The 12750-nt window shown below is 42.3% G+C and overlaps 1 protein-coding gene across 2 annotated transcripts in view; it reads left to right on the top strand.

Moving 5' to 3' along the window:
- SAMD12 (sterile alpha motif domain containing 12) overlaps window positions 1-12750 on the top strand; it is a 632284-nt gene that overhangs the window by 240450 nt on the left and 379084 nt on the right. For both annotated transcript variants that reach the window (XM_077271133.1, XM_077271132.1), the window contains exon 3: window positions 4228-4354. In XM_077271133.1, the coding sequence (XP_077127248.1) occupies window positions 4228-4354 (127 nt within the window). The remainder of the gene's footprint in view (window positions 1-4227; window positions 4355-12750) is intronic.

Raw genomic sequence — 12750 nt, 5'->3', positions numbered from 1 at the left:
TGGCTTTAGTTGGAGCGCCCCCAGACGCAGGACCGCGGGGTACTCGGTACCGGGCCTCTCTGTCTCAGTTCTGGGGTTGTCACGGTGGCTAGACCTGTTCTGTGACCCTGCTAAGGGGCGTCCAATGAAAGATGAGATGATGGTGCGTGGTGCAGGTCGCGATGAATAACGAGTACACAGGGTTGCAGTCTCTTTACCTCTTTACTGAAGGCTTCAGGATCCTCAATCCAGAGTACTGCTAACAGGGCTGGCTGAGACCGGTCCGTCCAAAGGCACATCCGGAGTTCCCTTTGCAGGTGGAAATCAGTGCCTACCTTCTAGCGCCTGTGTGTGTTGTAGTACTTCCCTGCTGAGCACCATGGGATAGTCCTCACAACTGTTGTGTCTGTTTCTGATGTTCTTCTTTCTCACAACTTGTATCTATTCTGATGTTCTTCTCCGTCCCCCAGATGATATGGATAGGACGCACCCGTATGACGGGTAGGCCTGGAGTTCTTCAGGGACCCTAGCGTCGCCCCTCTCCCACAATTGCCCCCTATGTCTGCTTAGGTGACTTAGGTGAGACAGCCAACCTATAATTAACTGTCCTGCCATTGGTTTGAAGTAATGCGTGGAGCCCAATACTTCCTCGGCGTTCCGGCCACTGGCTACGCGCCTCAGTAGGATGTTACCTCGATCTTACGGCACGACTCCTACTGGTATTATCTCCTTTTTGCTGTGATCTCGTTTCTCACTTCCCTACAATAAACCTCGCTTTTTGTCCTTTCTTGAGATACCGCCTCAATGTAGTGCAGGTGCGGTTCCTTAACGTTCTGTCTTGTTCGCTAGGCCTCTGTCAGGATCCCACCCTTGACAGGGACCCCCCTGAATCTTTCCCCGCAACACCCTCTGCCACAGGATGTTGCCTGGTTCCAACCCAGTCAGCTTCTAACTAACTTCCTATCCTACCCCCAGTTTTACCAGATTGTGAGGAGTGGCCTAATACATAGTACCCTTTGCTCTCCCTGGAGGCCAGACTGTGAAGTGTATTGGTGTCTGTGATACCTGGTCAGGTGAACTCCTTAAGTGCCATCGGACATACCATCACTCCCCTTAGTGGCGGAGCAACAGTACTGCAACAACCAGGACTCTGGAGCGCTGCACTCCCCCCGGTTAAATCCAGTACTCCCGGACTGGGAAGGAAACAACAATACATGTCAGCAAAAGACATACAAATTTTGAAAATGCTATGAACAAATAATTATAACAGTGCTTCCCTTTATGGGAGGTGAGGACTCTTGAACGTTACAAACAAAACAAGGTTAAATACTTTAAATAACATAGTATAAATAACTTCTATTACCCAGCCGGGTATTCTACTTAGTGCAAATTCTGAACAATAATTTAACTTTTCCTTTAAGGGCATATAAGCTGAACCCACTAAAGGTTCACTTTTCCCTGAAATTCAGCTTTCAGTTCTTTTCCTGTCCTCAGTCTTTTAATAACATCATTAAACATTTTCTATAACTATCTAACTGGCTACATATTACTTGCTATGTAAAACATTATTACTATTCACTTTCTTTTAAGGCAACATTATACAGTACATTAAGTGCAACTAGTGAACATCCACTTTAGGAGGGAACCAAGTCTCTTTGAGGTAGCGCAGCTTCTCAAGTCGCAAGTCTGTTTACAGCAGGAACTCCTGTACTGTTTCCAGGAACAGTTTCTTCAAAAAGAGTCCCTTTTTCTTGTAAAACCAGTAGGGGGCACCCTTAATAAGGTGCAAACTATTTACAATGCAGTTTGTGAACCATTCACCGTCCATGATTCGGCAGTCTTTATAACATGGGTGAGCAAGGGGCAAAAAGGAAAATAAAAGCAAAAATAAAAGCAATAGGGATCCCGGGTAAACAAAGGAATCCCTTTTAGAACAACCCTGGTCGGGTATTAGCAGCAAAAAGCAGGGAAATAAACAGTTAACTATTTACATTTTCATGGTTTCGGGGTTTATCCTTACATGAGGTTACACGGCATCTGCTGGTGGCGGACACTCTCTGGCCGGTAAGGCTGCGGTCCTCTGTCCTCGGAGGATGCGGAATCAGTGTCATTGGTTGGTCTCCCAGATGCAGTCAAATCACCCGGCGTCTGGATTCGAATGTCAGCTGTGGTTGCAAGTTCAGTGGCAGCGATAATGCACACCGTGGCGACAGTAGTGGCGTTGGTCAAATCCGGGTTATTCATAGTCGGGACCACAGGTGGCGCTGCTGCCGGCTCGCATGGTTGGACGTCTCGAGTGCACCACCCCTGCGCACTCCGGTGGCGAGTGTAGGTCACCTGGTCCCCTTTACATGGTAGCTGGTTGTCATATCGATTGCGGGACGGGGTTTTCACATTGTAGCTCGTAAAGAAGATTTCAGTCGGCAGTCCCGATTCTTGTATAGAGCCCCAACCCCACTTCAGGTGAAAGGCCAGTACAGTCCCCTGCCTTACCGAGTTCCTCTTATTGTGTTCAGTCCTTGGTCTCTGTACTCTCAGTGGGTCATTTGGTTCTGTCTCTTTTTGGTTTTGCCATTGTTGAATTAAGCATTGCTTATACTGTTCCCAGGTGAGCGCAGCAATGTTGAGGCCCTCCTGCCTAGCTCCATCCGGCCCAATCCGTGGGGTATCCCACTGGAAGGTCACCCCCTCGGAGCTCACATCTAGTGTTTTCCCCATCGTTGTTGGTAACGGAGGCACCAGCTTCTCCATGGTGCCTGGGGTTAGCACTACCACCTCAGCGGTGAAAACTCGGTTATTGTCGGGCTGGGGAGCGGTCACGGGAGCAGGATCGGTCGGGGGAGCAGGATCGGTCTGGGGAGCAGGGACGCATTCCATACCTGCGTCTGATGTGATTCCACAAGAAGTTTGCAGTGCTTCCAATGGGTGATCTACAGCATAAAAACAATACAGACAGGGATAGTGAGATCCTGAAGAGAATTACTGATGAGACAGAGTGGTCTTCCACCTTAAAGTGGTCCTTGGATAGGACGACGTGCAACCAGAAACCCAGAGCTTGCTAGGACTGAAGGTAAAGGACTTAAAGAGAACTGAGAACATGGGTCTAGTGGGTATCTCGAGCAGTATATCCAGGGTGTCCATAGTAATAGAACTTGGAACCACTGAGCGAGTAGGGAGAAACTCATTGATCAGGACTGTGACCTAGAAACTGGGCTGTGGTGAAGTAGGGTGAGGTAGTGTGCTTCACTGGGCCTGGAGTAGACTAGAATGGAAGCAAACAATGTGTGTGAAAATTATTTTCCTTGTGAAGGAAATATGCTTAAGACTGTGTGCTTGATATCTTTTGTACATAACCCTTATCAAGTTCAGTAAAGTCCCCATGTTTGACATGAAGTCTCCTTCATTAATTTGTGAAATTTGTGGTCCTGGCCAGCCAATACCATCGGCTAAAGACGGCCTACAAGGGTGCAAGGCCCTCATATTACCAACACCCCGCCAGGACCCATGTTTTCCTGTAAGGAGGCAGGGCATTATGTAGCAGCAGCTCAGCAATGGCTTCCACCCACGGTTGCTTCACACACCCAATAGGAAAACTCCCGACACTTCCACATGACTTGGGTGAGATTTTTTTCTCCCACAAGTTTATGGAGCTAAATCGGAATCATTCATACATGCACCACAACTTTCTGCTTATAGTGAGTTCCTGATGTGCCCATGCACACCCTGCGGAGCACGCCAGCCCCACTCCACTGTCTGTCTTCCACCTATACCTTGCTGCCATTCTTTCACTCCAGTGCTAACAATTGGGTCCTCGCCCCCAGCCACGTCCTGTAAATTGCCCAGAGCTCCAGTCGTTTTCTGTAATTGCCTACAATCAGTAATGGCCCATCTTTGGTAAAACGATAACTTCCAGTATCTTCTGACTCCTACAGACAATGACATGTGAGAGGTCATTTTTTCTGAAAGATTGTGAGCTGCATGGATTAATTCTGACGCTACAAAGTAAGTGTTTCTCTAGTGGAAAACAGTTTCAAAAATTTGTCAAAATTACTTATTTTCAGTGCCCGCTGTTAGAGTAATTGTGCGGGATGTCTGAATGCCAACGCTAACAACTACCACCTTATTTTCCTGGTTAGAAAGCATCGACATCTTTACTAGGCATTAACAACTATTTCCTATTTAGTTAATCTCGTACGAAATGTCACATTGTTTTCAAGGTATTTCATTTTTTGCTCTTTTATTTTTCAGGGCTCTCTTAAAGGAACCAAACCCGTAGCTTTCTGGACACAACACGACGTGTGCAAGTGGCTTAAGAAGCATTGTCCGAATCAATATCAGCTCTACAATGAGTCTTTCAGAGAGCACGACATAACCGGTAAGTTGATCAGTGATTAATCACAATATACTGGTCATCTCACCTATCCACATATATCTGTTCATGCATTGATTTCTTGTCCAGCATAATGAGACCCCATGGATGCTGACATAAAGGTGTTAACAAGTTTTGTTAGAGTGAAAAATAACATTCAGTCACCTTGGGGGCTACAGAGTAAAAAATGAAAACTGTTGCAATCCCTTTCTCTGCCACAAGGTAGAGATTTAACCTTCTTCATTTTTATTTAACAGCACACCACATGGTTAGGCATGGTATTGCAGGAAATAAGAATAATAATATTGTTGAAATTGATTGACATTGAATAAATAACCTTTACTGATATTTGATTTGCTTTGTACATAGAGAATGATATGTGCCTTATAAATAAGCAAAAAGATTTGCACTGCCATCATCTGAAATTCGCTTTGCTACTCTGTAGCATCCGGATGAGGGCAGTGCGAAACTCCTTGACTGTTATTAGAATGCCAGCATCCTTTTCACCTCGTGCGATTTTTAGGCCACAAAAAGTGCACAAAAGCATGGCATTCAAGCTCCAAAGCAAAAATTGTACATCCATTTAGGGTATGTGCATGCTAAGTTTTTTTTCAGGTGGATCAGTTTCGTAACTTGCCTAAAAAACGGCTCAATAGGTGTAAAAAAAATAGACATATGCAAATCATTTTTACATTGCAGTGCATATGTTCAGTCTTTTCCATTTCTTTGAACTGCTTCACATTTTTAACAACATGCAGCAGTTTAAGCAAAGCGATCGGACAATTCTTCTGGTGGATTCTGCTTGGAAGCCTTTTAGTATTTTATACAAACAACTAAAAAAATACAAGCATTAAGCCAGACACACAAAGACCTCCCAAAAGAATTTGAGACAGGCCACAGAAAATGTTAAGTTCAAAAACATATCATTTTATTTGTATGAAAGAGATAAAAACCTCAAGCTATTATACACAATCCAAACATGATGTAAAAGTGCCTCCGATCTAAAAGCAGATCTCATGTAAACATGCACTGATACCTATATGTTGATAACTGTACAATAAATATTTTAAGCAGGCCACTAAGTGGCTTTATGCCATATAAATCAACATAATGGTAATAGATAATACGTATGTGGAAACCTAAGAGGGAAACCCCCATATAAAAAGTGCTAAGTGCATAGATATAAACAACCACGCATGCAAGTCATATACTAAAAGGGCTAAAGGTAATAGTACCAAGGGTATTGCCCTAATATTGGTACTTAATATCCTAATAAATAACCTAAGCAATGTGCCTGTAATAATGCGGGTTCATTTGCAGAGTATGGAAAGACCTCAAAACATATTTACCACAGTGGGATAACACGAGACCTGAGCAAACCCCTACGCGCGTTTCGATGAATTCTACTTCCGGGGGCGTATAGCATGGAGGGAAATGGGAGTGTATTTATGTAAACCTCAGCCAATCACAGCGCTAATCGCGGCCGCAACAAAATTAACATAGTATGACGGATGTCACCCCACGTGGACCCATTGCGCAATTGCGGAAGTGACAATCCCAGATGCTTGTATTGTATAGCAAGTATATCCCCGCAACGAGTCCAGTGCGCAATTGCGGGAGTGACGGACCAAATCGCGGTGTAAATGAAAGCTGCAAGAAAATTAACCTAATATAGCCAAATATCAACCCACATAAACCCATGGCTAGTGTTGCAAAGATAGAAGTGCCAAATACTAATATAATGCAGCAGGTATATACCCAAGAAGGGCCCAATACGCAATAGCGGAAATGACGAACCACGGTGTAACTAAGCAACAGAATATGTATACCAAATATGCCCTGATATCGGAAGTGACAAGCCGAAACTAGTGTTGCATGGCAACAAGCAGAACGGCGCATGCGCTGTTGGAGCCGCAAGCCTAAGGATCCACCCACCGGCGGCAGTGACCGGACACGCGCACTGATCCGAAGAAGCCAGGTAAGGTTGCGAGTCCTATCTGTGCCGCAAGCAGGAGGATCCGGCCAAGGCACCAAGGCGCATGCGCACAACATGATGCCAATGCCTCAAAAAATGCCATGAAAAGGGGTAAAAAATGTCAAACCCACAAAATTAATGACCTGATAAATTGCATAATGTGATATAAGCATAATAAAATATCATAATAATTAAAAAAACAAATACATGGTCAATAAATAAAACAAATAACTAGAATGCAGGTAATCTGAGGTGAACAGTGATCAAGATGTGAAGTCCATATGTGAAGTCCTTATGAGGGATTCATCCCAGTAACAAGTAAATCAAATCAGAAGAATGGAATTCCTTTATATTAGAGATGAATGTTCAGGAGTATCAATGTCCAATTTCCAACATACTCATAGATTGACAATTCCAGAGATCATACTGCTGCAAGCCAACACTATGAAGCTGAGGTGCACTAATAAAATAGAGCGAAACAAAAACAAATTAGATTGAACAAATATTAAAATACCCAAAACCCATAAAACTGTATCGGATAAGAAATATGAACCAAATATGCCTATAAGAAGGCCCCAAAACCCAGGCTTTCATTTAACCCCTGAGGAGCCATGGTACCCAACCTATATATTTATCGACTTTTGGTCTGTGCCAAAAGCCTACTCAGATCGCCACCTCATATCCCCATTGATACCTCTCACCACAAGGCACACAGTACTGCAATTATAATACATCTTGAAGTGACAAGGTAGGGTTTTTAAAGCAGTTTCATCCTCAATTGTTTTTACCTTCTTTATATCGCTACAATGTTCTCTAATCCGGACCTTTAATTCACGCGTGGTGAGGCCAATATAGACCTTACCACAGGGGCACGTGGCATGGTAAATGACACCTCAGGTAGAGCAGTTAATATATTTCCTGTTATCAAATTTCCTGGAACCATCAAAATTGGCAAAGGTTTTTGCCTTGATTGTATTGGCACAGGCCTTGCATAGGCCACATGGAAAGAAGCCAGCATTGGCAACATCACATGATTTTTTGTTTAGTCCAATTGGGTTGTAAAAACTGTGTACCAAGGTATCAGACAGATTTTTAGATCTCCTTGCCGTAATTAATGGTTTGGTTGGTAAAAATTTTTTTCAGGATTGGATCAGTAAAGAGTATTTGCCAATGTCGGTCTATAATGTCCCTGAATTGGTGCCATTTATTATGGTAGGTGGTGATCATCCTGACCTGTTCAGAGTCCTTATTTTATATTTTGTTTGTTGGTCCATATAACAGTTCTTGTCTAGAGCTGTTCACTGCCCTTTGATAACCCCTTTTATTACTCTTTTTACTGTAACCCCTTTCTTGAAATCGGTCGGCCAAATCCCTAGCCTGGGCTTCATAATCCTCAGGTTTGGTGCATATTCTTTTTGCTCTGAGAAATTGTCCCACAGGAACACCCCTAACTGTAGAAGGTGGATGAGAGGAGGTTGCATGTAAAAATGAGTTTGTGGCAGTGGGTTTCCTATATAGTTTCGTCTGAAGACGACCATCCGGATCTGCACCGATGGCAAGATCCAAAAATTCAACGTCCCTACCAAGTTTGAAAGTGAGTTTGATGTTTAAGTCGTTGTCATTCATATGGGCCATAAATATGCTCAGATTGTTAACAAGACCATCCCATATAAAGCAGATGTCATCAATATACCTCATCCAGCCTGAAACCAGGCTGGATTGAGGTACAGGTGCAAACAAAAAGATCTCACATTCCCACGCCCCAAGAAATAAGTTAGCGTACGAGGGGGCACAACTGGCCCCCATCGCCGTACCTTGTAGCTGTAGATACATACTGTTTTTTAATATAAAAATATTGTGCGTCAATGCATACTCCAATAGTTGCATCAACAATTCAACCATATCACGATCCATATTACTGGAACTCAAAAACAGTCGTGTCGCCTGAAGCCCATCTTTATGTCGAATGGAGGTGTAAAGTGCTTCGACATCGGCTGTTACCATTACTGCTGAGTCACTTAAATGGATGTCCTCAATTCTACGTAGGGCGGCGTTTGTGTCCTGTATATAGGACGGTAATTCACTTACCAGGGGCTTATGGTAATAGTCAATAATTCTGGTGACAATTTCGCATAGGCTTCCTCCTCCAGAAATTATTGGTCTTCCAGGTGGATCCAAGGGATCCTTATGGATCTTAGGGATCAAATTTAAAGTTGGAAGACGCAGGTGCATTACCTTAATGACATCTCAAAATTTTGGGGGGATAATGCCCTGGGCAAACGCATCCTCTAGAATTCTAATTAAATCATTTTGGAAGGAAAGCATTGGACTGCTAGTCAATTTCCGATAACAATTTCTATCATTAAGCAGTCTCATTGCTTGCCTTTCATACATTGCATTTGGCCAGATGACGATATTACCGCCCTTATCAGAAGGTTTAAACACCACATCAGTAAGATTAGCCAAAGTGTCAATTGCCTCTCTCTCAACTCCGCTGCAGTTAGAACCACCATAATTATTATGACATAGCTTTTCAATATCTGTGGTAACCAATCTGGTGAAAACATCAACTGCAGAGCAGAGGCTGAGGGAGGGGAATTTTTTAGATTTACCCAACAATGACACAGGGAATTTTTGGCTTACTTATGTGGTACTATTTTCCTCCTCAAGGGCCTCTAGATTAGCCAGTGCTTCCTTTTCATAGGCAGTGGAAAAAAGATCATCCAGCTCAGATCTGTAGTGCATTCTTTGTAGGATCATTTTTCTAGAGAAGAGGTGAAGATCCTTGATAGCTATGAATGGATCTAAATATTGGGAAGGAGAGAAAGTTAGTCCCTTAGTTAGAATCCTTTGTTGTATCTCAGTAAGGCAATGATTCCAAAGGTTAATTACCTTAAATTTGTCGTCTCTGTGTTTAGGAGTCCTAGAAAAAATGTCAGCTTGTTTTTTATACTCATTTTTTCTTGCTCCAAGTCTAGTGGTCATATTAGTATCAACAAAAAAGCGTGTGCACAGCTCTATATGAAGGTGCCCAGGTAGGTTCCAAAACCTTAGTGATACGTATAATAAAACCTGGCACTCAACTTTTATAAAGGTGTTTTTTTATTCCAAGTGGAAGTGCAGTAACAGCAATGCAGTAACAGCAAAACGTTTCGGTCATAAACACATGACCTTCATCAGTTACATATGGTAATTGATGGTGAGATAAGTGTTTGCTCTATTTTAACAGACTGTAATGCTTAAAGGGAACCTGTCACCCCCCCCCCCCCAGTCGTTTCAAACTAAAAGAGCCACCTTGTGTTACACCGTGGCCCGTCATTTCCGCTATTGCGTATTGGGCCCTTCTTGGGTATATACCTGCTGCATTATATTAGTATTTGGCACTTCTATCTTTGCAACACTAGCCATGGGTTTATGTGGGTTGATATTTGGCTATATTAGGTTAATTTTCTTGCGGCTTTCATTTACACCGCGATTTGGTCCGTCACTCCCGCAATTGCTCACTGGACCCGTTGCGGGGATATACTTGCTATACAATACAAGCATCTGGGATTGTCACTTCCGCAATTGCGCAATGGGTCCACGTGGGGTGACATCCGTCATACTATGTTAATTTTGTTGCGGCCGCGATTAGCGCTGTGATTGGCTGAGGTTTACATAAATACACTCCCATTTCCCTCCAAGCTATACGCCCCCGGAAGTAGAATTCATCGAAACGCGCGTAGGGGTTTGCTCAGGTCTCGTGTTATCCCACTGTGGTAAATATGTTTTGAGGTCTTTCCATACTCTGCAAATGAACCCGCATTATTACAGGCACATTGCTTAGGTTATTTATTAGGATATTAAGTACCAATATTAGGACAATACCCTTGGTACTATTACCTTTAGCCCTTTTAGTATATGACTTGTATGCGTGGTTGTTTATATCTATGCACTTAGCACTTTTTATATGGGGGTTTCCCTCTTAGGTTTCCTCATACGTATTATCTATTACCATTATGATGATTTATATGCCATAAAGCCACTTAGTGGCCTGCTTAAAATATTTATTGTACAGTTATCAACATATAGGTATCAGTGCATGTTCACATGAGATCTGCTTTTAGATCGGAGGCACTTTTACATCATGTTTGGATTGTGTATAATAGCTTGAGGTTTTTATCTCTTTGATACAAATAAAATGATAATGTTTTTGAACTTAACATTTTCTGTGGCCTGTCTCAAATTCTTTTGGGAGGTCCATGTGTGTCTATCATATTTCAATGTGTTCTTTTGATTGGTTTATGGACTAATATGTATACCAAGCATTAAGCTAGGTTGGCAACAATGAAAAATGTGACATTTTCACCTAAAATTTTCACCTAAAATTTTATTTTATCCCAACAATATTTTTCTTGATGACTGCCTAGAATTTTGGTCTTCATATGTAATCCTTACTGACTGAGTGCAGCAGTCATTGCACATGCGCTCTGCAGGTTCATCAGTCCCATAGACTTATACAAGAGCTGCTCCATTCAGACATGGAACCCCTGTGCTTCCGATTAGTGGGGGGGTACCAGAGATTAGACCTCATATAATCTCACACTTATTTTGGAATCTTGTTATAACCCTTTTAAATATTTTGGACCTCAATGAAAAGCCTGAATCCTGCCCCCCACCTATTTAATACTGGTGCTTTGTGCTTTGATCTGACTGCCTAAGTGAGACTAACTAGTGCACCCCCCTATATACAGTATAAATCTCTGTGTTAAGAGGCATAATGAAAAGAAATCAATTTATAAAAAAAAAAAAAATTATAATTATTGGAAAGTACAAAATAACTTTAGTTTCACATTAAATATTGGTAACACATCTGAAGTTATTAACAAATAGAAAACGGCTGACACTTTTTTACTTTTGGGCGTTTAAAGAGAACAGATTTTGAGTCCCCAAAAGTTGCAAATGAAACCGGTGTACATTTTTTGGCTTTAATATCCTCAGGAATCGTCCTCTGTTGGCAGGCTACCGCTTCTAAACCCAGAATATTCCCTCGCCTTTGTACAGCTCCGCGTCTGACCTTGACTGTGACACTTTTGAATTATTGTTTTATTATTTTTTTTAATAGCGGTAGTCACCTCTGCAGCACGTTATGAGCAAAACATATCGTCTCCGGGAGACACAGTAACTTATTTTTCCAGCATAATTCTAAAAAGATTCAACGCAAAAGCGAAATATAAAATAGTGTACAAACCAGACAAAGTAAAAGAAAGAAAAGTTTTTCACAGCACATGTAAATTTGGGGACAGATTTTTTTTTTAAATACATATATTGTGTTTTACTTGCTTTTTAGTTAATATTTGAAATTCCTTTTATATACTGCAGAAAAAACTTTGCTGTAGCATAACACATTGGATTTATTCCCAGCTTTATGTGATCATTCTTCTGACTACCGTATTATTCTTTTTCTTTTTATTTTCTTTTGCATTTTTTTATTTATTTAGTTTTTCGTTTGCTGTAAAAGAAAATCAAAAATGAATACGACCTTAGGTCACCTAAGGTAGACAGCGGTGTGATGCAATTCTTTTCAGTAAACCCCAGTGCTATCTAGTTTAAAGACTCCTGCATACCTATCAACGGCCCCGTGAACGAGGAGGACATTATATTCCGTGATTTGGGAAGCTGTCCTGCTGTCTGGGGAAGTTGGGGGCATGTTCCAATATCAATTTATATCTGCATAGTCAGGACACAGATACAATTAAATATAATGGTGGAGGATTGAGCTGTCTACTCCCTGCTCCACCATTCAACCTATTCATGATAGGTTAATCACACCTGCTGAATGGAGCAACACACAACACAGAGAAGCTCATCAGAAGAACAGGACTAGGTCTTCCTATTCTAAGTGGGGAAGATGGCATTGGGCACATAATATGGAAGGCACTGTGAAGGCATTATACAGTATGGGAGCATCTTACTGTGTGAGGGGCCATGTGGAGGAATCATACTGAGAGGTGAAAGCACTGTGGGGGTAACATACTGTGTGGGGGCATTATAAGGGTATCTGTGAGTGAGGCAACGTGAGGGCATCATATTGAGGGGAATGCACTGTGGCACCATCATACTCTGTTGGGCCCACTATGGGGGCATCTGACAGTGTGGGGGCATTATGAGGCATCTTACTGTGTGTGAGGCAATGTGGGGAATCATATTGAGAGGGAAATGCACTATGGGGCTTCATATGGTTTGGGGATGGTGTGCATAATGGGGGCATCATACAGTGTGGGGGCATTATGAGACATGTTACTGTGTGTGGCAATTTGTAGGAGTCATACTGAGAGGGGAATGCACTATGGGGCATCATACTGTTTGGGGTGCACTATGGGGCCATTATACAGTGTGGGGGGTATTATTTGTCATTATGAGGGATCTTACTGTCTGTAAGGCAATG

Source organism: Ranitomeya variabilis, chromosome 6 (assembly GCF_051348905.1).
Source record: "Ranitomeya variabilis isolate aRanVar5 chromosome 6, aRanVar5.hap1, whole genome shotgun sequence".
Taxonomy (NCBI): Eukaryota; Metazoa; Chordata; class Amphibia; order Anura; family Dendrobatidae; genus Ranitomeya; species Ranitomeya variabilis.
Note: the sequence above shows the minus strand (reverse complement) of the source record. Positions and strands in the feature narration are given on the sequence as shown.